General features: G+C 48.7%; 1 protein-coding gene across 2 annotated transcripts in view; it reads left to right on the top strand.

Moving 5' to 3' along the window:
- LPP (LIM domain containing preferred translocation partner in lipoma) overlaps positions 1-27211 on the top strand; it is a 210258-nt gene that overhangs the window by 113485 nt on the left and 69562 nt on the right. For both annotated transcript variants that reach the window (XM_063306245.1, XM_063306244.1), the window contains exon 5: positions 16033-16656. In XM_063306245.1, coding sequence (XP_063162315.1) covers positions 16033-16656 — 624 coding nt within the window. The remainder of the gene's footprint in view (positions 1-16032; positions 16657-27211) is intronic.

Here is a 27211-nt window from a genome sequence, read left to right as displayed (position 1 = left end):
GAAAGAAGGCGTGACTTTGCACCCAAATCCACGCTTAGACGAGTAGAGCTCATCCATGCTCCTGTAAGCTTACAGCAAGGCTACTGTGCTAGATTGAACAGGGGGCGAACCTTGAAGATATCACATGAGCCAAGTTGTGCATTCAGCTTCCCCGACAAGGTGAAAGCAAATCTGTCTTGTTTCTCCATAGCAATGGAGAAAATGTCTTCCCAAATCCCAGTTACTGAGTTCAAACCACATGCTTAATCCGGTTCTTGAAACACCCTGGTTTTTCGGTTCACACAAAACCTTATACATTTAGGACAGGATTTGCATAACGTGCTAAGCCACGACCCTCCCCCAGCCGAGGTGTAGCATGGTGTTTGAAACTGGCTTCAAGATCTCTCTCTGGCCTTGCTGACTGTGGTGTGAACACAGCCAGTAGGGCGTTGTTTTATTCAGAAATCTCCCTTGGGGTGGGAGAACCCTAATGGGGATTTAAAGGAAAGTGGTGACTTCACTCTTCTTCATAAATTCTGCCTTTTTCTGGAATTCCTCCTGACCAGCACAACAAACTCACACAGGGCCCTGCAAATTTTTTTAAATTGTCCCCGTAAGGCTGCTGGGATGGGATCAGTGATGCAACATTGAAGAACATTTGGACCATTTTTACTTCTATTTTTATTCTGGGGGAGAAGGGTTATGAAAGCTACAGAAGCCTTCAAACTTGCGGGAACATCGCGCAGCTTCACTCGGCTGGGTTGGACAGGGCTGTTGATGATGGAAAGGAGCTATGCAGCTGTTGTTCACGACTCGGTGTTTCTCCGCGTGAGGGTCTGTTTTATTTTATTACCCCTGCTCCTTTTGCATCCGGGCCCAGCTCACTTGCTCATTTCCTCCTCATCCTGATGAACAGATGGTTGGATCTGTGGCATCAGCTGCTACGTATTAAAAGTTAATCCATTGGAGATGATCTTAAAGCAAATAAGTCAACGGTAGGCAGACAGACCAGCCACCACCCCTCACCTCCCCTGACTCCAGAGACCCAAAGACATCTTTGCAATCACTCCCTCTTGTGTCTCCTGCAGAAGGAAGAGTTCAGTGGTAGGAATTCTCCATATGAAGGACAGAAGGGTTCCAGCCCATCAGGGAACATAGAAAGTTGCTTAAGACCAATCCGGCAGGGTGAATTTGCTCCTCCGTCTCACAGCGTTTTTGCAGGATCAGGCCCGGAGAAAATATTTTCCATCGCTCGTACCTGATCCTTTCAGCTGGAAGTGCAAAGAGTTAAGATCACACTGGGGGAGGAGGGGGCGATGGATTGGCTCTGCTTCTGCACCAGTAAGGTCACCTTCTGGTCAGTGTGCAGTTAATCCAGTGAGGGATCTTGTCGCTTGTTCGTGACCCCAGTTTAAACCAACTTCAGATTTGTTCTGGCTGTATTTGGTCACTTGGCTTAAGGCACTCCGCATATGCCTAAGGGCACCATGTAATCCCTTCAAATATTCCAAGGTTGTGATCAGCCACGCTAGCTAAATTCTGGTGAGCTTCAGGCCAACCCCCTCAAGGTCCTATTGCAGGGCCATTGAAGTTCTTCACTTGGATATTTTTTTATGATTCTGGGTAAGGACTCTGAAATTCTCAGGTTTAAGGGAAAGGCCATTAATTCACTGAACAGCCTTGCTTATCTGCTAGTTTCTGGAAACTAGAAGTAAATATATGGTGCAATTTTTAACCTCTGGACTGTCTTGGAACAGTTGCAAGATGTTCCCAATACAGTTTAGCTGCGGGTGGAAAATGCCAAGTTTCTGGAATCCAGTCTTTTGTCAGCTTTTGCTGCCTCCTTCCTCCTGTATTTTCCTGGGGCATTGATTGATTGATTGATTGATTGATTGATTGATTGAGGAGGGTTATCAATTGCCTTTGGTTTGCTGTGATTGCTGGCTGGAACACCCTGCAACAGGGCTGCAGAAATGGGGATGTGCCTTGGCTTTCTGACCATACTAAAAATGAGAAGGAGTCTGCTAGCACCCTTTCCGACTAGCAAATTTTATTCAAAGGCAGACGAAGCTTTTAAGATCACTGCTCTCCTCCCACAATGGCTGTATGAAAGAATCACTGGCTTAAGGGGAAGAAATCAAGATTCATTTGCTCTCCCTTGAGCTGTGAGAGGTTATAATGGATGCCGGCTTGCCTGGTTGAGGGGGAGAAGGGAGAAGAGCATTTCTCACGATTGCAGATCGGCTGCATGCTGGTCCAATGGTGTCTCAAGCAGAGAAGGAATTCACAGGTTTGGGATGGTTTTGCAGTGAAGGAGTCAAAACTCCTCCTTGCTGTTCCTTTTTCCTTTTTTCCTTTTTTGCTTTTGGCCACTTGGGGATTCCTTAACATCATGCAGGGACACATCATTCAGTCGTGGAAGACCCTCAGATCCATGTGCAGCAAGTCATTGGACCTTTGTGAGCAACTTCGGGAAAGATCCTTATCTTTTGAGTACTGTGGAGCCCCATTTTCAGGATTGAGAGTGTCAAATGCCAGCTGTAGTGCAAGGCCCTGCCTGGGGCCCTCTTGTGCCTCCCTGTCTGTCTTCAGCACGCAATAAATGCAGGATCTTGGAAGTTACTGGGAAATTCCTGGCAGGAGATAGCCCAGCAATTGTCATTGAGTCATTTGGCTACCAAATCTGTTCACAAGACTGGAACCACTTAGAAAACTCCCAAGAAAATCCAAGAACTCGAATAAGGAATATTTATTGAAAACCATAACCAAAAGAATTTCAGCCACTGCTGTGATGGAAAAGCTAGCCCTGTTTATAGAAACCTGGTTCAGATCTTCCTGTGTTTCATTTTCCTTCCAGTCTGGGGTAACAGAAAGCCTGGCTCCCTCTTTTGAATGGAGTGGCCTGTTTCCATTGGTCCTTTATTTTTGCAGTGATCAGATGTGTTCTTATCTTGGTTTTTTTTTTGGTTTTTTGGTTTACTAACAGTGTGAAAACTAAGTCTTGCAGAATCATAGGAAGTGTGGATAAGGGGGGACTTTGGAGATAATCCAATCCAACCCCCTGCCAGTACTGTACAGGAATCTACTTCTGGCGCAGAGCAGCAGCTCCTTTTCTGGATTTGCACGGCACATTGAATCATAATGTGATGGTGTGGTGACAATGTGCAGGGCCACAAACCAACCAACCAAGATTAACTCTAGCTAAGCTTAGCAGGTTGTGCAAATGCTAGATCTTCAGGCAGTGCCAAATCTAACAACGACAACAATGATAATATAGTGCTTTGAAAGCATTGTGTGAATTCCACAAATTACGGCTTCTTACGGTGGTCTGATTCAGGGTGAACTAGGAATTACCCGATTCCTTGCAGGCCCTAGTCCATAAAACAGCTGCTTGGGTCAAAAAGAAGAACAGGTCCCTTTTGGTCAGAGGGATATCCGGTTCAACCTGCAGCGAGATGAGAATCTGGTCAGGCAAAGCTTCGGAACCATGATATTCTAGAAACTCTTGTTTTCTCTATTGTGGACGAGCCCGTCCAAGATGGCTCTTGGCCTCCATCTCTTCATCCAGTGGATTAAACGTGAGCATATTTCCATTCATTGCTCCTTTGTTCAACGGTCTCCCCTTTTTGATGCAGAAGCCTCTTTTTGAAAAAAATGTATTCATTGTGGTCCCTGTTTGAAGAGCCACCCAATATTTACAAATTGGCAATTGAGATCCTGCTTTTCTGGCTGATTTAAGAGGCATTCCAGGTTATTTTGGGGGCAATCAAAGGGAGTAGGTTCTCCCTCCAGGGCCCCCTCTGCCCTGGGGTTTGGCCCAAGTTCCTGGCTTTGCCCAGCGCAGGTTAGACACGCTGACAATTATCCAGCCACGAAGGAAGGGCGAGGAAGCCCCGTCTTTGACAAAAGGCTTCAGCTTTTGTCAGACACAAGAATGCACCAGCAAGAAGGAAATGGCATCCTATCCCTAATAACAAGGTAGAAAATTATCTTCTCGGGCTGGCTAGCCATCTAAAACCATCCATCTGCACATGCAGACCAGATAGAGCACAGTGTTGTTTTGTTGTTATTGGAGTTTGGTTTTTTTCTTTTTTTTCTTTTTTTCTTTCTTGCTTTACTGGAAGGGTGGTAAGGTGTCTAGAATTACTGATTGTGATTAGGGTGTTTGATTAATAATTATAAATAAATAAATCCCATCTCCCATACTCGTGCGGCATTTGCGTTTATACTGGGGGAATGAAATATTTACTAGAATTTGCTAAGATATAAACCTCTTCTTTCCATGTGAAAATGAGTCCTTAGGAATATCAGAATGGCCTGTAATTCCAGAAAGGCCATGGAGAGAGGGAGAGAGGGAGGGAGGGAGGGAAGGAAGGAAGGAGATGGGAATGGAAGGAGGGAGGGAGGGAAGGAAGGAAGGAAGGAGATGGGAATGGAAGGAAGGAAGGAAGGAAGGAAGGAAGGAGAGAGGGAGATGAGAATGAGAGGGAGGGAGGGAGATGGGAAAGGAAGGAAGGAAGGAAGGAAGGAAGGAAGGAAGGAAGGAAGGAAGGAAGGAAGGAAGGAAGGAAGGAAGGAGAGAGGGAGATGGGAATGAAAGGGAGGGAGGGAGATGGGAAAGGAAGGAAGGAAGGAAGGAAGGAAGGAGAGAGGGAGATGGGAATGAAAGGGAGGGAGGGAGATGGGAAAGGAAGGAAGGAAGGAAGGAAGGAGAGGGAGATGGGAATGAGAGGGAGGGAGGGAGATGGGAAAGGAAGGAAGGAGGAAGGAAGGAAGGAGATGGGAATGAGAGGAAGGAAGGAGGGAGGGAGATGGGAATGAGAGGGAGGGAGGGAGATGGGAAAGGAAGGAAGGAAGGAAGGAAGGAAGAAGAGAGGGAGATGGGAATGAGAAGAAGGGAGGGAGGGAGGGAGATGGGAATGGAAGGAAGGAAGGAGATGGGAATGAAGGAAGGGAGGAAGGAGATGGGAATGAGAGGAAGAAAGGAAGGAAGGGAGGCAGGGAACATTCTACTCTCATACTTAAGCCTATTTCTGAATTAGCTTCTGACTAAAACAGAAATGAGATGTATCCATGCAACTTTGCTTTCCAGTGGCTGACATAACAGTTCACCAATCATGCTCTGGCCTGCTTTGTCTCACCATGCTGGGTGACCAGAGACTGCCTCAACCCCATGGCTATAAACCATCATGGCTGGGTTCGTCTATTGCTCCCAGATTGTTCCAATAGCCTTGCAAAGGCCACCGTGGTCGGATTAGGATAGGGGCCAGCGTATTGTGCCAACCCAGAAAGTGAGTGAATCGGGAAGCAAGTTGAAGATGTCACGCGAAGACAGCCTTAGTCTACTTCTTACCCTGACCTTATTCATGTTTCTTTCCTTTCCAATCCTCCCCCTCCCTTCGAACTGCACATTAACTGTGCTTCCATTATTACTTGGTATTCCGAGACACTTAGCAGAAAGTGGGAACCCCGAGCCGTGCCTAGCAAAAACGCCCAGCAACGTTAATGATACAGTGGATTCTCCTCTATCACTCTTGCAAGAAACTGAGCCTAGCATTTTGTTCCGGAGCTAATCTGCCAGCCATTATTTGGGGGGGGGGGGATTTTAGATTGGAAAATGAAGTGGCAGCGGGCATGTAATCGCCAGGGAAGAAGTGGACAAAGGCGTTGTGTTTCTCTGCTTGGCAATGCTGCAACTGGAGGCCTTGCTGGGAATTGGCTAGCAAACAAACAAAGAATTAAAACCATTCCGGGCATTTGCAAACGCTGTTAGCTTGGCGAGGGTCCATCGTGACTGTTGATGCTGTTGGTTAATGTGTGATGGAAATTCTCCTGGTTGGATGAGTCTGCAATTCAGTCCATTGTGCGAACCCTGAATGGATTAAGGCTGTCGCTTTGTTTAAGCTTATTGTGTGAATGCAACCAGGGTGTACTGTTGTCTTTGAAAAGCTGCTGCCTTATGCTAAACCAGGGTCACCGGTTCATCTGTCCCACTGCTGAACCATTAGGACATTTTTTATGACGTCAAGTCGGAGTCTGGCTTCCTGGATTTAAAGCTGTTATTCTGCCTTCTGCATTCTGGAACGATGGAGAAGAAGTCACGGCCTTCTGTGCCCCAAGTTCTCAGGTGTTTAAAAAGTTCCTCCAAAGATTTGGAAACTAGGGTACCCTTGGTACAGCCTGAATTCCATTTGCCTTTCCTGAAGCCAGATCACACTAAATTTGATTTCTGTTTCTAAAGATAAGAAATTTGTATTTGTCTCTGATGCATTTTACTGTTATTTTCCACTCATTTCTCTAAGCTATCAAAATGTTTTAAAGTTTATTTCTGTCTTTAGAAATATCCCACCCAAATTTGCATCACCTTCAGATTTAATAAGCATTCCCTCCACATCTCCATACAAGTTATTAAAAAAAATTAAAAAGAGTGCAGTGCCAGGACTGTGACATCCCACTCAACACTTATCTCAAGTGCGATGAAGAATCATTGATGAGCAGTATTTGAGTACAATTTTTGACCCAGCTATATAGCCACTTACAGTAATTGTTATGCCATCCAGCTCCTACTTGAGTAGCTTTTCAGAATGCCATAAGATACTTTGTTAATTTTTTTAACTCAAAACAAGATATATTACATCTACAGCATTCCCGTGGTCTGCTAAGGCTTACTGCTAAATTATCTGATTTAAAAAATAAAATAAGTTTGATAGAACCATGCTGACTTGCGATAGACACTGCATTGTCTTTATGGTGCTTACAAATCAGTCTCTGTATGATCTGCTCTGGAATCATTTCATGTATTAATGTATGGATTGTTCTGTACTTCCCTGGATCTTCCTTTTCCCTCTTTTTCAAGACAGTGACATCCTTTGCCTTCATCCAGTCAAGTAAAACGTAGTGGATGGATTTGCACAACATGCTAAGCATGGTTAATGCAAACCTTATTTGGGGGGAGGGGGGTTGCCATAGCCATTTACGCAATCCAGAGTTGGTTAGTTAATAGTGGGTATATTGTACAAACTCAGAAAATTCAGTAACCTGGTTAATTGTGCTCCATGAACACAGCCACTCCCATGTATGTATATTAACAGACATGCTAAGAGTCTCACGTTCTTGATGGCTTCCCGTTCTGATCTGCTGCCGACCATGACAATAATAATGATGATGATGATGATGATGATGTATTATATGCCACCTGATTCTCAACGACTGGGCAGCTCACAGCGATCAAAGAAATTACAATAAAATCAGCAACGCCTAAAAGATAAAGCTATAATACAGCTATGGATAACATCTAGTCAACGGTGCTAGCAAGGAGGAGATCTGAGTTTGGAGCTTGTAAATATCTCCCCTGCGAGTATCTGATTAATGATCACTAGAAGCCTCTTGGAAAACAGCTCTCGAGGTTTGTGGACCCGTGGCTGGTGCTGGGCACATACAAAGCAGCTGCTCTTTGGCGTCTGCCATCGCTGTGCGAATGCGGTGCAAATTATATGCCTAACCGCCGGGGAGACTTGGCGGAGAGCGAGCGTGATTAAATAGAATTGCGCCACGCCACCTGCCTTTGTCCTCTTGGGTTGGGGCAGTAAATAAGCTGCTGCTGTCGTGACATCAGGGTTTGTTCCTTCCCTCTGCGTCTCCAGGAAGGTGAGGCGGCACCCCGCGTCTCCCTGCATGAATCCCACCCGGAGGTTTTATTTGCTTTCGTCCAGCGGGAGAAGGGGGCACACGCAGATCTCGGGAAGGGTGGCGGATGCTTCAGCTCTTCTGCCCGCGGTTTCCGTCTGCTTCCCTTCATGCAGAGTGCTTGCTTCTCTTTTGATGTTTGTGTGTGTGTGTGGGGGGGAGAAATCTCATTGAGCAGATTGTATCCGTGGCAGGGAAGGATCAGGTTACCTTGACAACCCTGCCAACTGGCAGGCAAGTGGATCCTGGCGACGTCGTACCCTTCGGGTCTGATGACACGAGCGGGCCGGTGACGTCCGCTCTTGGTGCGGTGGTGCTACGGGGACCCGAAGAGAAAGCTGGTCCCTGAGCTGTTCTGCTTGTTTTCTTGGCAGGACCCCAGCAAGGGAAGTGCAGCAATCCCGGCATGTGCAGTGGACTCGGGGAGGGGGCGTGGATTGAGATGTACCAGCAGGGCATCAGGTGGGGGACGTCAGTGCGAACACTGCTGGTGGCGTGAGCCCCGTGGACCGAGTCCCCCGCGAGTCCCCAAGGAATTAGAAGCCAGGTCTCCGGGTTCTCGCCGCCTGCCATTGCCAAATGGGGCCGGAGGGCACAGATCCCGGGCCTCCGGGGGGTGGGGGGCCTGTTCCTTTCCACACAAGCAGAGAGATGTGTTAAAGCAGGGGGGGGGGCATGGGACGTAACTCCAGACCTGTGTTACCTGGAAACGTGTGCGCTCCATCATGCACTTGGCTTTTTCAGCACTACAGTGACCATGGGGAGAGGACTTGGGAGGTCCCCATCTTCCATCCTTTGGGGCACCCTTCTTAAACATCCCCCCGGCTGCTTTTGGCTGTTCCAGCAGCCTCGGGTAGAGTCTGGAAGGCCGTCTTCAGTATGTCATCCCAGCCAGTCAGGGAGCCCGGGGTGGACTTGATGGCCGAGCAGATCAGCGGAGCCAGTTAAGCCGCAGGGCAGAGAAGGGAAGGATAGGCCACTGGCCTTCGGCTCAGCCCTCACAATGCAGTAGGGTTTGCTAAGCCCCTCCTTTCTGAGTGAAAGCACGTTTCTAGTCCTTAGGAACATCAGGGTAGCCTGGAAGAGTTTATTATAGAAACGCCAGGAAGCTGACGAAAGCATGTACCTTTTAACGACACTCCTCCACTTCTACCTCATCCTTTTTCTCTGCTGCAAACGGTGTTTGGTTATCGTCAGTGCCAGCTGATGGCTGTCTGGATGGGATGCTTTGCTCAGCTTTCATTTCCTCCTCCTCTTCTGCAGGATGCCCCTCAGTCAGCATCCCATGCTGTTTTTCTCCTAAAAGACTTGCAGCCTTACATCTCAAGACACGCATAGACATCGCTGGCTTGGGCCAAAGTTAAAAGAGTGAATTCACACAGTAGTCAAGCTAAGCTTGGCTGGTGGCTAAAGTTCCTCCGTCCCTCTTTCCCCCTCCTTTCCTCCCTCCCTCCTTCTTTCTCCCTCCTCCCTCCCTTCCCATCCATCCATCCATCCATCATCTTTCTCTCTCTTTTCCTTCCTACCTAACTACGTATGAACAGGGAGGAGGTGTGAATGTATTTGGGTTATGATTTAATGTGATATGCCCATATTTTTCAAACTTGGCAACGCTAAGATGCGTGGACTTCAACTCCCATATGCAAGGGGGGCGTATGTTGAAACCTGTATATCAGCTGTGCTCACACCAGTTGCTTCAGTAGATCTGGGGGGGACGTAGAAGCTCCATTCAAACTCCATGCAAAGCTTGGGAGGTGTTAACCTTGGTTAGATGTTTCGTAGATTAGCAGAATGTGTGAACCCAGTCGGTAAGGTTAGTTAATGGTACAACGCATTGTGCGGACCCAGAAAATGGGTTAACTTTGTAACTGTGTTTAGGCCTGTTGTATGAATGCAGGCAGGTGCCTGAATGTTTTCTTCAAAAGAGCTTCAAGCTGTCTTCGACCCTGACAACTTGTTGGCCTTTGTGATGCGCGCGTTGATGGAAGCCGTTCACGCTGCAGCATTTGTCGAAGGCCACACCGGTGTTTTTGATGTGTTCGATTTGCGTCTTCGGGCGGGTGTATTTGCTGACTGGCGGGGGAGCAATTCTCGGGTGGTCCCGAGCAAAGAGCCCGGTGCCGGATCAATTCGTGACCCGACCTGCAGACAGAGAGAAGCTGCACATCCTGTCGGAACAAGGGGGGCTTCCAGCCTGTCGCATCACACAGGGCGGAAGAGGTGCAAGAATTTGGCCCTCGCTTTTGCTGTAAACAGAGCTCAGAGCGTATGCGCCGCAGTCGTGTGGAATTCTTCCCTAACAGCGTCACGAACTTCGCTGCGATGACTCTGCCTGCCGTTGCTTTGGTGCCCTTGAAAACCTGCCCTTGCGGTTTCTTGCCTGGCCAAAAAGGAATCCCGACAGCAGGCGTCGCACAACGTACTAACCCTAAATCTCAGGTTGCTAAATTCACATAACTGTTGTATCCAAACCGTGCCGGCTGCATCCACCCGACTCATTTAACCCAGTTACTGGACTTGCCCGTTTTCGCACCACGTAGCGAATCGTACATTAAACACCCAGCCTGCTTAACCTCCCCAGCCACAGAGACAGAGCCACGGCCGATGCTCAGAAGCTTCCTGGCGTTGAGTGACCGCAGCCTCGGTGTCTGGGTCGCCCAGCGTGCGGTGGCAACGGCGAGGTTTCTAGAGCGCACAAGCTCCCCACCTCGTTTTAGCCGTGCCTGACTTGTGGTAGGAGCCCAGCCGTTCCGTAGCTAAGGATCCCGCTGCAAAACCTTTGGGATTGGGTGGGTTATAAACACGGTCAAATAAATGCACGAATAAGATGCTCCCTCTAGAACTAAAAGATGGGCAAAGCGGCTTCCCCAGAATCCAAAGGAATCTCGTAGCACCTCTTCCGGCCAGCAAAGCTCCTGCCTTTGAGTCCTGGTTTTGGCCACCACTGACCAGCGTTTCTCACCCTCAGCAACTTTAAGATGTGTGGACTCCAACTCCCAGAACTCCCCAGCCAGCAGGTGTGGACTTCAGCTCCCAGAATTCTTCCAGAATTCTGCATGCTGGCTGGGGAATTCTGGGAGTTGGAGTCCACGCATCTGCAAGTTGCTGAGGTTGAGAGACACTGCCATAATCTCTGCTCCCAGGAGCACCAATTTTGTGGGGAGAAATTGCAGCTTGGCTAACCAGCTGCATCACGAACCGTCACTAAATGAATGGTCGTTAAGTGATGACTATCTGTATTTTAAATTGTGGTGGAGATGATAAACCTCCCCTCCTCCAGAGAACGGGACCAGAGAGGCATTTTCAGCCTGATTTTCTTTGCAGAGTGCTTGTAAATTCTGCTCAGAAAGCACTACTGTGCATTTCTCTTCCTGGTTCTTCGCAGTGCTGAGTGGCCAAGCTGAAAATAATGCAAGGACCAAATGCCCTCGTTTGCCTTCCAGAAGCAGCTCTGAGCCAATGGGGGCTTGTTACAGAAGGAATCCTCTCTGAAAAGGTTGGGGGGTGGGGGGAGAATCCAATCTTTTCATCTGTGGGAAACAGCCTTTTTCCCTCCTCTTTTCCTAGGGAATAAAAGAAAGGAGTGTCACCTAAAAACACAGCAATATCTTGCTGCAAACTAAGCGCTCCCCTTCCGTGTGAAAAGTCTTCAGGGTTAGTTTCTCTTAAATTTAGTTAAGAAAAAACAAACTTGCAGAACTCCAGAAGATGGCCTGGCCATCTGTCAGGAATGCTATAATAGTACATTTCTAATAGCAGAGAGTTGGACAAGATCAGTGTTTTACAAACTCGGCAACTTTAAGATGAGTGGACTTCAACTCCCAGAATTCCCCAGCCAGGGAATTCTGGGAGTTGAAGTCCACTCATCTTAAAGTTGCTGAGTTTGAAAAACACTGGACTAGATGATCTCAAAAGGCCCTTCCAGGCCTCCTTTTTGATTTTAGGAATATGCAAAGCTTAGTTAATTTTAACTGGTTTTTTCCCTTAATGCCTTAGTTGTTCTGTGATTGCACCCGACAGCTTAATTTAAGGTTTAGTGTGCAATCCTAGACAATGAGTTCATTCATGAGCAAGGTTAAGCATGTTGTGCCAACCCAGCCTTTGAGGAACAGAGAAAGTTCCTTCTCTGTTGGAGTTCTTGGAAGGATATTCCCAGGCATTGCAGATGCTCCTCAACTTAATTTTTACGAGGCCTCATTGTGTCTCTGCGTATATGTTCCCCAGTTTAATCTTTGGCATCTCCAGGTAAGGCTGGGAAGGTTTTCTGATTAAAATCCTGCAGCTGGGATAGCTGGGATGCTTCTCCGATGTCTTCCTACTGATGTTGGTTGTCGGCTGCTGATAACCACTGCAATGTGCCATCATTTTGGGGTGAAGAAAGGGCTTATTTTAACTCTTGTCCATCTTCCCTTGAAAAGAGAACCCAAAATTAGCTCCCCCAAAGAAAGAGGGGGGGGAACGGACATCTTTGACCATCCCTCCCCAAATAATGTAAATATGGTTCCCTTCAGTTCCTCCAAAAGTGTGGCATAGCTGGTATTGGCTCGTTGGTGGGATTTGCCAGCTTCCTATGTCCTTTTGCAGCTGTGGAAATATCCAGTTCTTCCATTTATTAATTGGAGAGTTTTGATTAATTCACTGGGGTGAGGGTGGGGATTGATTTCGATGCAAGCTATGGGGAAGTGCAGGAAAATTTGGCCTCAGCGTTTGTTGGTGGGACATTGGCAAGCCCATTAGATGTTCTACAGCTAAGCGAAATCTGTTCCATCCCTTCTGTGGCAGCCCCCCACCCCACCCCAATGCCTGTTCAAGCCAAGTTTACTCCCCCAGTGGGAATCCTGGAGGACACGTTTTATGGTGGGCTGTTAGCACACACCAAGGAGCAATGTCCGTCTTGCAAAATGTTCCTCCTTCTCTGGGATGTGTGGCCTGCTCTTCACAGCCCTTTTATTTTAGGGGGTGGGGCGGTCAGGGAGGGGCGATGCAGAGCTTTGCACCGGATTCAGAGACAGTTGTTTCTTGCAAGCCAAGGGACACCCCCTCCCCACATGCATTGCGGCCCAATTTTCAGGAAAAGAGGATCCCCATCCACAGTCCCTCTCCTCTTTGGCTACAGGGGAGGGAAGAAATGCTGGCATCATCCCCCCTCCTCCCCTGCTCCCCCCCCCCCCCCAAATTTCACTCTTTTAGAGACCAGCGGTAGAGAGATCTCCTGAAAGATCGACAGCTGCTGGGGAAGATTTCTAGCTTTGGTGCTTTTAACAGAGGGAAATCTGGCTTAGTCGGCTTGGCAGCTTGATAATGGAGATCAGCATTTCTCAACCTGGGCAACTTTTAAGATGTGTGGACTCCAACTCCCAGAATTCCTCAGCCAGCCATGGCTGGCTGGGGAATTCTGGGAGTTGGAGTCCGCACACCTTAAAGTTGCCAAGGTTAAAAAGAACTGACGTAGACTTTCCAAAGGAGGACCATGTCCTTCTCGTTTTGGAACAGCTTGGATCTTTCTCCAGGATGATCTGTAAGAGCTGCAAAGCAGCTGCTGCTCCTCCATAGCTGAGTTCACACGACATAGCTGACCAGGCTCAGTTCAAAAGCAAGTGTACCCCATTGGCAGGTGAGTTAGTTTGAATCTTGTCTGCATCTTTGGCAAATACAGCCTTCTTTCTCAGTCTGCACTTCAACATCTTGTGACAGTTAGAAAATCTTTTAATTCGGGAGCCACGTTAAGTACCTGGTGCAAATATGGGGAGGACCAGTCTTTCTGCCCACCTTGCAAATACTGTTCCAGGTCTGGCCCCTTCCTGGGCAATCTTCCCCGCAGAGAGAGGTTTTTCAGGTCAGGTAAAGGCCCAGCAGCTGCATTCACACAACATGTTAAGCTAAGGGTTCACCTGGGTTGGTTTTAATGTGGGTTGGGGAGTTGTGTGAACCCAGGATGTTTGTTCCATTTATAGCGCAGTGGCTTGCTTGCATAACGTGGGTAACCAGCTGCTCTGTCCCACGATCCACTCGTGATCTCTGGCAACTCGCTTAGCCATCCAGCGCTCTGCTGCGATTCCTCCTGATCGCCGATTTATTTGTTCTGCACTCCCAGATCTTTAATTTGATGCTCCATCACCTCCTTCCAGCTTCTGTTTTATCTTTCCTTCCTCTTGCCCACCTCACCTAAGCTTCGTAGCCATCCGCTTTCACCCTTCCAGAGGAATCGCTTTGCCTGCTTAATCGAGATGCCCATTTTCTTCTTCTTTCTCTCTCGGTGAGCATCAGAGGCCCCCAAATTGTCTTTTTTCTCAAGCTTACCTTTTTCTTCCGCGCGGCTTTATCCTGGCTATTTAGCTAAAACGGAGCCGAGCCTTCTGGCGCATGCACACTCGCAGCCGCTAACGCAGCATCCCCATGCCGGGCAGCTGAGCTCCGCTTTGCAACCTGATCCTTCCCCGGCTGCCTGCTTGGCAATTCCCATTGTGCAAATGTACTTGCAAATGGAAGAAGGAGGGAATTTAACCTGGCTTAACCTCCGATTTTTATAGTTCTCCCCAGAGGCCAGGAGTACCAAGTCCGGGACCAAGCTGAATTACATTTTACGCAAGCGTGGCAAATATAATTTAATCCTGGGGTTTTAATGCTTGCAGCCATTGGCACATTCTGATGGGAGGAAATGAGGTGGATGGATACCCGGTTAGATCTGGGCTTCGTTTTGTTTCCTTTCATTAGCTGGTCCCATCACTCAGGATTAGTTCATAAAATCTAAAAAACAGTGTAGCATCCTACAGTCATTAAAAGATCAGAAATTCTGCTGCGGTGTTCGGCCAGCTCTTATTTTTTGAGAAACGGTGGGTTTTAATCTCACTCCAGCCTCTGCTCATATCTGCTGGTTGTCTCCTCCTGCTTATAAGCCAGTGGGAGGAAACAGCTTTCTTTTATTTATTTATTTTTATTATCCAGCGCCAGTGTGAGACATTTGGGGAGAATGAATAAATGATGTGTCAATTAAAAGGCATCCTGCTCTCCCGCCCCCACCCCCCGCCCAACAGGGTTCCTCTGCTGTCGAGAGCTTCATCGCAGAAGGAAATTTGCAGCAGGTTGGATCAAGAGGAAGGAAAGCAGACAAGGGGGCTTGGTCAGGTTGGGAACAGTGCAAGAAGATCAGCAAAGAGCAGTTGCTGTCTCCTAGTCTTGGGCTCCTGATTCACCTGTTCCAATGGATCAGTGCTGAATTTAGCATGCCTCTTCACCCAGAAGATGAGTGCCTGTGTTTGGAGTTTGGAGACACAGAGTGCCACAGGCCTTTGCCCTGGACCCATTGAAAAATTTCTGTAAAGACAGGAAATAACTCTGCAAAGAGAAGAGAAAATAAATAAAATAAAATGGGCTTTATTTTTTAAAAATTATTATTATTGCTGAATTGCCCAATGGCTGAAGCTGTCAGAGCTGCTTACAATAAAGCACACTAAAAAAGGTACCGTCTGAGTCCAAAAACATGCAGTCAAATTAGATCAAATGCAGGGCTTATTTATTTTATTTATATTTCAAATTTTGTCACCACCCATCTCACTCACAGAGCAACTCTGAGTGGTTAGGAAAACACCGTGCAAACGGGGCAGCCAGAAGGCGGTCATTCAGAATCTGAACCGATGCAAAGGAGCAATGAAAACACAAGGGAAAACCAGTTCAAAAGTCTGGGATGAAAGGAAGATCTTCACCTGGCACTGAAATGGTGCTAGCGTGGGTGCCAGGCAAGCCTCTCTGGGGAGACAATTCCATCCATGGGGTGCCACCTTGTAGAGACCCAACTCCTGGGGGGGGGGGCACCTGGAGAGGTCCTCATTAGATAATCTTAAGATCCAGATAGGTACATAAGGGAGATGGTGGTCTTTCAGGAAACCTGGTCCCGAGCCATTTAGGGCTTTAATTGTCAAAAACAGCACTTTAAATTAGGTCCTGAAGTGCACCAGCAGCCAGCGTAGATTGCATTCCCTCAGGTTGTCTTTTGGATGCATCCACCTTAATGGACGTCCTTTAGAACAGGATTCCTCAACCTTGGCAACTGTAAGCTGTGCAGACTTCAACTCCAAGAAAAGCTGGCTGGGGAATTCTTGGAGTTGAAGTCCGCACAGCTTACAGTTGCCAAGGTTGAGGAACCCTACTTTAGAAGGCATTCTGTGTTCTAGAGCAGTGATGCTCAACCTCAGCAACTTTAAGGTGCGTGGACTTCAACTCCCAGAATTCCCCAGCCAGCATGTTGAAGTCCACGCACCTTAAAGTTGCTGAGGTTGAGGATCACTGCTCTAGAGCCCAGTTGAGGGCTTCTTATTAGTGCTCAAGTCTCAAATTCTTCTTCTTCTTCTTTCTTTTGTTTTTTTGCAGACACAGGGCCCAGGGATTTCCGGCGGATCTCCAGGGGCCACACCCACAGTGTCCACTCCGGTCACCGGACACAAGCGCATGGTCATTCCGAACCAGCCTCCTTTGACGGCCACCAAAAAGTCAGCCGCCAAGCCCGGCTCCCAGCCGATCCCGGTGACACCCGTCGGCCCCCTGAGACCTCAGCCCGTTCCGGCCTCTTATGCCACGGCCTCGACCCCCACCCGCCCCCCCTTCAACGTGCAGGTGAAATCGGCTCATCCCGCCCCCCACTTCCCACCATCGGCTCCCCAGTATAGCGGTGTGGCACCCCAGCCTGCTCCTTCGGTGGGGCCTGGGTCCTATGCCTCAGCTCAGCCTCGGGCACCCGATTACGGTTACGGGCCCCTGCCAGCACTGGGCTATGGCTCCGCGCCACCGCCAGGTCGCCAGCAAGACCCAGCCTATCCCGGGAGTGTGACCCTCAGGGGCTGGGATGGATCCGACCCATCCTACGGGCCCACAAGCACCTGGAAGCCTGAGTCAGTGTACCCTCCAAGCATTGGGCAGTACCCGTCCTCTGGAGCCAGGAAGACCCAGGGCCTTGGCCCAGCGCCAGTCTCTCAGCCGCCCACCTTGCAACCAAAGGTAAGACAGGCAAGACTTGAGTTTGGATGCAGACTTTGCAGGCTTCAGGCCATCTCCCCCCTACCCTGCCTTTGAAATTCCTGACCAAGCTCTGGGCGTTGTGGGAAATTAAAAAGGCAGCCCCCCCTCAATCTGGTTTCCCCTGGAATGCTGTCCAAGAGGGGCCAGCTTCCTCCCTCACTTGGACACAGAGTCCTTTTGCTCCGGCTGCGGCTGAGCCCCCAAGTAAATCTCCCCGGAGGCCAGGCAGGTTTCATTCTTTAAAGCCGCCTTCTCCATCAGGCATGTTCCCAAAATGCTGGGTTACCGCTCCCATCCTCCCCAGCCATCTGGGATGGGGAGGATGATAGGCCAGCTGACGTAGCCCTGTCCTTTTTGTGCAGACAAGCTGGCCTCTGGGTTGAGCACTCTGGCTGTGAGGGCTTCCCCTTTGCAGGAAATCTCTTGTGTGGCCAGGAGGGGGCTTCAGAGGACCCCACAGAGCAGCCTTGACCAGGAGGGACTTCAGAGGTGTGCCAGCTCCCGCTCCGGGCTGCTTTTTTCAATAGTTTGTTCCCAGTTCCACCTGGAAGAATGGTTCAGCTCCTTTGAGGGGGGCCTTGAAGGCTGCTGTGGTTAAAAGCAGATAATTAATCGAATCGGTGAAACGCCTTCTGGGAATAGATGAGGTCAGAACAGCAGAGCATGGAAAGGCGCAAGCCAGCATCCTGGAGGCCAGTGGATTTGCAGGCCCTGTGTGCGGGGGTCTCCAAGGAATTGCGCATCACACCTGGCTGTTCTTTCCTTATTCCTTCTTAACGCAGTCGGGGGACCAAAAGAATCTTTCATTCAAGGAAGCCAAAGACATCTGACGGTTCTGCTTTCAGCCTGAAGTGGTGGAAGGACTTTTGAAAGATTAATTGTTAGCAATTCTTAGAGTAATTTTCTTTTCCGCCCTTTCCACTTTAAATATAGAACCCGATAATAATGTTGGATTCCACTTTCTTCCTAGCCCAGCACGGTTGACAGACATAATGCACAGTTTCTGCTTAATGTTTCTACTTAAATTAGTGATCAGTCTTGGAGCCAGCGTTCCTGCTTCTCTTGCTTGGAGTGTTTTGAGGGGTTCCTCTGAGCATCTCTCCCTTAGGGTGGCTGCGTGCTAAACACTAATATTTCCCTTGACTTGCTGCAATGGTGGCTGGAGACAAAGCATTTATCAAAAGCCGTGTATCTTCAAAGGCTACCACCAGCCAGGTTTTGAAGGGCCCAGAAATTCAAGAACTTGGATGCAAGTTACAACAGCCAATACTTTTATTTCTGGCACTGTAGACAAATCTGCAAAAATTCTGCGCAGCTGACAGCAGAAGTCCTTTTTCCCTGGAAAGTTTTATGCCCCCAACGCGTTCAGTTAGTTGTTCAGCCGTGAGAAATGAAAGGTCCTGCCCCTTGTAGGAAAATCAAATGTGCTACTTCTCTCGTTTCACACACAAGCCCTACAATTCTCGCCCCGACCAGTTGACGCTCCCAGGAGCAGCGTCATGGAGTTGTTGATCCCCCGGCTGTTTGTTTAATGTACCACCATTTCTTATATTTTTTCCAGTGGTGGTGAGGACAGCAGCATTTTGCTAGGTGCCACGGCGATGACTATTGCTGTTCCACGTGTCAATTAAAATTGCTTATTCTCGTGGCCATGCATCAGCTGCTTTGAGGTGCCATGGGCCACAAGGTGGGAACTGGACGCCGTGGTCCCTGTCTGCCACTGCTGACATTCCCGTGCAGCCCTGGTCAAGAACAGAGCTTAATTGTTGTCAGTCACACTCTTCCGCTTCACACTGTGCTCCCTTTTGTGCCTTTTTCCCCTCAAAAAGGCTGTTTTTGAACGTGGGTTTAGTGCACTTGCAGAAGAGGACAGTTGGAGGGGACATGAAGCTGGGGAGCCCACCAATCTTCTTCTTTAACCTGGCCTCCAATAGGGGCGTGTGGGCAGCATTTTTTACAGCCTTGCGACTGTTGCAGAAGAAGGATTAGCAGTAGAGACAGCACCATTCTTGCCAGCATCCTTTCCTGCTGAATTAAAGACCGGAGGACGCCACTTGAACCTGGCTGTCTGGAATTGCCCAGTGCCATCTCCGTTATCTCGTGGGTTTGGGAAGATTGCAACCCACTTAAACCAGAGCAGTAAAGAACTGTAATGGTACGTGGGAATGAGGTTGGGAGACCGGGTGAGGAGGCGCTGCCTAGGGCCCCGTCAGGGAAGGGGCAGCCTTACAATATGCAAGCTGCCTGTTCCCAAACTTCAACGTGAAGCTTCCGAAGAGATACAGTGGAAGGGGGAGTCCCCTTCCCACCCAGGGGCACTCGGGGGTCCAGCTGGCATCTGAATGGGAATTGCCCCTGGAGGTTGCCAGATGCTCCCTGGTCCTGCCTGTGTGTGCCAAGGAACAGACGCATGTCAGAATGGGCCTTCTGCAGGGCCAAGGAAAGCCTTACAGTGTAGCCTTACAATAAAGTAGAATTAACTCATCCGGTCGTGCTTCCTGTCTGGTTTGCCTTTAAGGGCTAACATCAATCTAGCAAGTCTGAAAGTACAAATCTCCCGCCCTCCCTATTTACCGCCTGAGTAATTAGGGCAGGTCCTTCCCAAGTTTCTCCCTCTGGCCATTCCTCTGTTGTCGGCTCCTTTCTCTCTTATCTGACCGTTCCCTGCGTGGCATCTCTTCCCCCCCATCTTCCAAGGTGACCCTCGCCTTCCATCACACATCTCCATCCCAGACCTTGCTTCCCCTAGCGGAACAGGCTGTATCTGTTGGAAGGAGAGAAATCTTTGTGTGAAGAATGACATACCTGGGAGGGACTTTGGACCCTTGACCAACCCCCAAACCCATAATGACATCGGCACGCTTTAAAAAGAGTGTTGGGCTCCAACTTAAATCATAAACCAAATAGGATTCATTAAGAGCCCAGCGAAGGAAATGGTATAATTATCTGCATAAGGGAAGAAGGAAAGGGCTTGGAAGAAATTTCCCCTATTTAGCTGCTGCTACTAAAAAAGACCCCCACCCCCCACCCCCAGCCTTTTCATATATTGTTCCTGTCTTGGTGCAGAGATACATTGCAGGCCCTTAAAAAACAGGAATCTGGGGGCACCTTCTCCAGGTACCCAATTGTATGCCAAGGCAGAAGCTTTCATAAGCTGCAACTCCCTTCCTCAGATGCAATAGAGAGGCCAGACTGATGTAGGACTTAAATGGTTATTATTTGGTGCTTAGATTTTGTTCACCTTATTGTCCTGGTGGGGTCAGAGTTCCTAATGATTTTGCAAAAATTAGGAGTGCAGTACCCCCTTTTCCGACTAACAGATGTCATTCCAAGGCAGAAGCAAAGGGCCTAGTTGATGTGGGATTTAAATTGGGATGAGGCAGGGGAGGGAGGGCAGGGGAGACCGGCTGGTGATGCAGATTTGTTTGTTTGTTTGTTTGTTTATGGTGCTTTTATGCTGCTTCGGTCATTCGGATTCTAAGCAGCTGGCAATGAAAACACAACATGTCAAGCGATGTATCATCAAAACAATAAGCATATACATTTCTCTTAGTGGTTCGAAACCAAGTCACTGCTCTTTAGTGTATTCTGTAATTAGAATTACATTTCTTTATTTCTTCAAGGGACTGCAGGATTTGCCTCTGACTATGTCTTCCCCACCCCCTTACCCCATTTTAAATCCTTCACGAGTCGCCACTCTGCTTCTGCCTTTGAATAAAATGTGTTAGTCAGAAAAGGGGCGACTAGACTCTAGTAAGATATGTAAGACGTGGACAGCTCTGAGCAGGTTTTGGGGAGAGTTTTTGAAAACCCATTGAAACTGCTTTGGGTGAGAATGAAAAATAAAAGGAGGAAAAAAGACAAGGAGGGTTCTTGTAGACCACCTGGACAGACAGAAGGTACAGACGAGGCACCTGATGGAGACCATGGGAGATTTCAATTCCCTTGACATCTGCTGGGCATCTGAGTTTGCCAAGAGCCACAGGTCTGATGGATTCTTCTCTGGCTGACAAGAATTCTCTTTTCTTCAATGAGCAGAAGGTGGAAGGGAGGAGGAGGAGGAGGAGGAAGGAGGAGGGGGAGGAGGAGGAAGAAGAAGATCATCTGCTATCCTGGAAGGAGGAGACCCTCTTGCTGACAACTTCATGGAAGAGGAGGAGAAGGAGAAGGAGACCATCTGATATCCTGGGAGGAGGAGGAGGAGGAGGAAGAAGATCATCTGCTATCCTGGAAGGAGAAGGAGACCCTCTTGCTGACAACTTCATAGAAGAGGAGGAGAAGGAGAAGGAGACCATCTGATATCCTGGGAGGAGGAGGAGGAGGAGGAGGAGGAGGAGGAGAGCTGCCTCTACTCTCCTGGGCTTAATCCTGACCAACAGGGGGGAGTTGGATGAAGAAACGAAGGTGGCTGATAACCTTGGGGAAATGTGATTACGTGATTCTTGAATTTGTGGTATCTGGGGGAGGAGCAATGGAGAAGAGTCCATTCCTGGGACTTCAGAGGAGCAGATTTTGATGAGCTCCAAGGTCTGAACCAGCGGTTTCCAACCCTGAAGGAGAGAAGCGTTCACGAAGGACAGGAAATGCTACGAAAGGAGATGCCGCAGGTGCAGTTGGAAACAGTCCCTGCAAGACAGAAGGAAGGGAGAAATCTAAAGCGGCTGGGAGGGACACATGCAGGACTCTCTGGAACTGGGAAGAGAAAAGGGACAGGCACAGGAGCTACAAGGAGGTGGAGATAAGCGAAGATTCCCGGCAGCTGCCAGAAACCATGGGGGTTCTGTCAGAAAGGCCAAAGCCCAGCTGAGGCTTGAAGAAAATGCCCCAAACAACAAAATGTGCTTTTTTCAGGTGTGTCAGAAACTCAAGGAAAGACAAAGAGGCTTGTAAATCTGTGGTAAAGAGAAAAGGGTGAATTGGCAAGGGTGATGGTGAGGGAGCAGCGCATCTTAACCTCCTATTTTATAGCTGCCTTGTCTCAGGAGAGAAATGAAGATTACAGCCTGGGGCACTGGTTGCAGGACCGCTAAGCGTAATCTCCTGGAGAACTAGTGGGGGACCAGAAGCCTGCAAAAAAGGGAAGGGGCTGGAAAAACACCCAGCCGGCAGTTTGAAGCCGAGCAGGTTATCAGGCAGCCTGATTATGAGCTTTTGGATAGGAAAGCCACAGTTAACGCGAGCCAGTGTGGATTTGTCACAAACAAGCCATGCCAGATTAAAGTTGGCCCTCTTTTTTCACGGAGCTGCTGGCTTAATGGGCTGGGGAAACGCCCTGGCCGTTGGGTACCTTACCTTGACCTTGCAAAGCATTCATCGAAGTTTCTCATGATCGCTTCACGAATAAAACGGTGGAGGTGATCTCCCCTTTGGAATACTTGGCCAGTTCTGGGCACTGCAGCCAAAGGAGGTCATCAGGGAAGGTGGGATTCCCAAATCTGGGGATCCGGAGCAAGTTCCGAGAAGGTCTGCCAAGTTGGTGAAGGATCTGGAAACCAAGTGTGCGAGGAACAGTTACAGGATCTGGACATGTTTAGCCTGCAGAAAACAACATTCAGGGGAGATGTGATAGCAGCCTTCAAATATCTGAAGGGCATCACCCAGAAGAAGGAGTGGAATTACCCCCTGTTGCCCCAGAAGGCAGGACCAGAACCGAGGGGTCAAAACTTTAAGGAAGGAGGTTCAGGCGAGACACCAGAAGGAACCTCCTGGCTGTACAAGCTGTCCATCAGTGGAACAGGCTGCCACGTGAAGTGGGGAGTTCTCCTTCTCTGGAGAAGGTTAGATGGCCATCTGTCAAAGATGCCCTAGTGGGTCCGGCACTGAGCAGGGAGGTGGACTAGTTGATCTCTGAGGTCCCTTCCAACTCCAGGATTCTATGAACCATCCTGTTTCCTGTCCTGAAGATAAAGCCCATGATGGGAGATGAAGCTGTGAGGCAGCATTTCCAACAGGGGTGTGGCAGATCCTTCTACCTGGACACCTTCCACCGTCCAGAGCAGTGTTTCTCAACCTTGGCTGCTTGAAGACGTGTGGACTTCAACTCCCAGAATTCCCCAGCCAGCATGGGGAATTCTGGGAGTTGAAGTCCACACGTCTTCAAGCGGTCAAGGTTGAGAAACACTGGTCCAGAGGATATTCATCCCTGCAGGTTTTTAACTTTAAAGGAACAAATTTTCAGAAGCAAAACAAACAAGCAGCAAAAGAACCAAAGACATTTGCATCATGAATCTGTAATAAACTGGTCTGGTTCTCCTGCCTTGCCTTTCCTTCACGGCATGCAAGTAATGGTTTGTTTTCCATTTTTCTATCAAAAGCCTTATTACCGACCTGCGCAAAACAAGCCTCGTCTCATTTCCCCAGCAGCCCACCTCTTGCTAAGCCTGTAATTAGACATTTTATGAAATAATAGGGGGAGGGGGGAGAAACACAGCAACATCTTGTCTGTGGCCGACAAACCAACCCCATTTGTATAAAATTATACGGAACGCAAAAGATTAAGCACTCAGTTTGGTGCATGGATGCTTCTCCATTGACCAGCCGCGGCTTAGTCTTTTTTCGGAAGCAGAACACTTTGTGCTTTGCAGATAATTGACTGTGGAATATAACGTTGCTTATTCAGAAGCAGGTCACACAGAAGAGGAGCGCCTGTCTTCATTTGATCACCTTATTTTGGAAGCCTCTGCAAATTCATGCGGGCGGGCGGGCGGGCGCGCATGTGCGAGAGCGCATCTATATATAATATGCATATTGTTTTAAAGCACACCTAAGATTTAATTTCGTCATGAACTGGATTCGCAGGAAGGTGACCCCTCTGCTTTTCTGCAGCACCGGGAAAGGGGGGGGGGTTGACTAAAGCTGATGTTCGCTTAGGAAAACAGACCAGGATTTTCTCCCCTGGATATGTGGGGGTGAGTAGATGGGAGAAGAGGAGAAGCCCCCTTCATGCAGAGCCAAAGGGGGGAGGGGTCTATTATTTCCTTGCATTCATAAGGAGCCCTGGGTGTGTGTGCTTTGCACCCCCCCCCCCATAATTTTATCCTCCTAATAGCCTTGAGAGGTAGGTTAGGCTGATAGATAATGATTCTCCCAATGTCATCTGGGGTGCAAAAAGGGTTTGAGCCTGAAATCAACCCAGACGGCCCGTCTTGGAGAAGCTCCACTTTGTCCTTGTGGAAGATTGCAGTGCTTTTTGCTTTTTTCTTTAATAAAAAAGCCCCTTTTTAATATTTAAAAAAATCAACAACAGTTGCCCTGAATTACAGAACAATGAAAGTGGAGAATGTTTTTAAAAAGGCATGCATGCAACTCTGTGGAGTGGTCAGGGACTGCGCAGAAATAGCTGCAAAATGAAAATCCTGATTTCCAACTTCGGGGGTTCCCCCCACACACACACTTTTTGGGCTGATGGACAGACTTGGCGCATGGCGAGCAGGTGGTGGGCGCTTTCACAAAATGGCTGCTGGGGGAAGAACCCAATCCAGCCGAGAGGTGGACTAGAATGCTCCTGCCTCTAGTTCAGTGTTTCTCAAACGTGGCCGCTTTAAGATGGGTGGACTTCAACTCCCAGAATTCCCCAGCCAGCCATGAATTCTGGGAGTTGAAGTCCACCCATCTTAAAGCGGCCACGTTTGAGAAACACTGAACTAGTTCCTTCTACACAGAGATCCAGTCCTGGCTTCCTTTCCCTCATTTGCAGCTGGCCCTTCCAATAAACCATCTTTTCTACTGCCTAAGAAAGTGGTGGGGACAGGGAACATTGAGGCCTGAGGGACTTTTGAAAATAAAGATGCTGCTGGGGGCTGGCAAAATGCTTTGCAACAAGGGCAGGTTTTTAAAAACATGCTTCCCTGTTTTGATAGAATTTTTCCCCCCAGGGGACCTATCCAATGACCAGGCAACAATGGGTACAGACAGTATTTATTTATTTATTTCTCAAATTTGTCACCGCCCATCTCCTCCGACTGGTGCCAGTTTCCTCAGGAGAAGGCACCCCCGCCCCATGCCAGCGCCATGGCATTTCCTTCCAGGAAAATATACATGGGATTGCAGGCTAAAGGTGGCTCAAAGGCAGAGGGTGCCCGGGCCCGCCCCACCAGATTTCCTGGCATCGCAGCCCCTCCCTCCCACTCTTCTCTTCTCTTCTCCACAGTCCCTGCAGGGCTGAACGGGCAGAGGCATCTGTAATTCTGATCCCCTGTCACCCCACCACCACCATTCTGACATGCGTCTGTTCCTTGGCCCTGCAGAAGGCCCATTCTGACATGCGTCTGTTCCTTGGCACACACAGGCAGGACCAGGGAACATCTGGCAACCTCCAGGTGCAATTCCCATTCAGATGCCAGCTGGACCCCGGAGTGCCCCTGGGTGGGAAGGGGACTCCCCCTTTCATTGTATTTCTTCGGAAGCTTCACGTTGAAGTTCGGGAACAGGAAATGTTGCCTTCACTTGCTGGAGTCAGTGTGTCCTCAGCCCTGTCTTGCCCAACTCACTTCTCCCTCTTCCTGGCTGTTAAATTTGATTACGTTAACTTTTTAAACCACCCATTTGTCCAAAGGAGACCCAACTAAGTAACCAGCCCCTTTTTTGAATTTTTTTGGCAGCAAATACTGACCTTGCATCTTCAAACCACTTCCTAAATTGGCTGCAAAGCAGGCCCTGCCTTTTTGAAACTTAATCCCATCGCTTGACATAATTAGATTAAAGCTGTCTCAGGTATCATTCCTTTCTGGCCACAAGCTTTTTGGCAAAACTGGGCATGGAAGAATTGCTGGTGGAAAGCATTGTGAGAGGAGAGTGGGGAGAACGTGGGAATCGAAGGGAAGCTTCACATCTGCCTGCCCCTTCCTCCAGATGTTTTGGCACCACAGTCCCTCTCGTTTCCAGTTCCAATTTGGTTGGGAATTTTGGAAGCCATAAGCTCACCGCATCTGGAAGGACCCAGATGTGCAAGAAAGAAGCACATGGTCAACATCTGTGCTTCTGGACACAGCCGGGTATGCAGAATTCCCTGTCTTTTTTGAGGAGATCATTGGGGAAGACGGCAAATTTTTAAAAAATTGGGTGAAAGGAGGTATACCAGTTTTTTGGAAAATGTATTAATTTCACTAGTATTTGACAGACAGTTCTCTTTGATGGAAAAGGTATATTTGATGCAAACGTTGAAAATAAATAATTCAGCTCAGCTTCCTTAAGCCCTCCTCCCACTAAAGCACAAAAGAGGTCAAAACCATGGGCAGCTGGTAGAAACCCCGGTGATGACATCACATGCATCATGATGTCATCATGCAAGTGAACACCAATTGCAAAATATGCCTGATGACATCCTGGTGTAATTTGCTTCCATGATGTGTAGTGACTGATGTAGCAAATTCCATAATTTGTGCCATTTGGGCAGTGACTTTATGACACATTTTCCGCTTCCCTGTGAGACAAAGGTTCTGAAATGTTTTAAAACCTCCTTGGAGTTCACCCTCAGTTTGTGGTGGGCTTGGTCCCGTCCCCCGAAAGCGTTTTAGCAAAGTCAAACGCCATCCAGGCACCGATGCAGAAGGGATTTCCATTGCTTTCTGGTCTAGACTAGAGCCTGGCATCCCCTGGCTGTCTCTCATCCAAGGACTCACCAACTCAGTCCCTGCTTGGCTTCCAAGTTGCGACAAGACCGTCCAGCGGCTGCCCAGCATCCCATGTGGACCCTCAGAGAAATTTGGAGCAGCTGGTTTTCCCTCCTCCCGCTTATACCTCACGGAATGGTGACAGCTTCTGTAAAATCATTTTTTTCCCGTTTTAGACTTTGGACAGTGACTCATTATACCCTAGAAATACTACTGCTGTCTTTTCTTCCCTTTCCTTTATTTTTCCTGCAAGTGGTTTGGCTTCCCGTTCAAGCAATGGGCATTTACAAGCTGAAATACTTGTAAAAGTCAGCCCAGGGCTCTAAGAATACAATATTTGCCTTCACCTTTCAGCTGTCAACAAATTTTCCTCCGTCCTGCCTTGTGCCTGACATGCACGCACACATGCTCAAGCAGGCCTGCGCCCCAGTAGCAAGGGGAACCGTGGAGGGGCTCAGTGCTCCCCTCGAGGCGGTGGCTCTTCGGGCTGAGGGGGGGTCCCTCCTTTGGACGTTGTGAGGAGGAGCAGCAGAATGGGATGAATGACAAATACACACACACACACACAGGAGATCCATCCTGCTCCCCCCACTGCCAAGGGCTTGGTGGTTCTCCCAGGCCTTGGGGTAGGATGGTGGTCCTTGCTGGGGGTGTGGAATGGAGTGGGTCTTCCTGTCAGCCGCGGTCTTTCATAAATACATCCATAAATGCATAAGAACAGCTCTACAATCTCTCCGGTTTGTGGCTTCCTGTCGTGTGTATAAATTTGGCACGAGAACAGTGAGATGTCCTGGAATTCCCACTTTCCTAAGGACATTCCACAACCCGATAGGATCAATACAACCGAGGGCCTTTCTATAAACAATGAAGCTGCTATGGACTTCTTTTGGGTATCCCTTCAGCTTTCTCCATTATCCGCGTTC

This window comes from Candoia aspera, chromosome 6 (genome assembly GCF_035149785.1).
Source record: "Candoia aspera isolate rCanAsp1 chromosome 6, rCanAsp1.hap2, whole genome shotgun sequence".
NCBI classification, from domain to species: domain Eukaryota; kingdom Metazoa; phylum Chordata; class Lepidosauria; order Squamata; family Boidae; genus Candoia; species Candoia aspera.
This window is presented reverse-complemented; position numbering and strand designations above follow the sequence as displayed.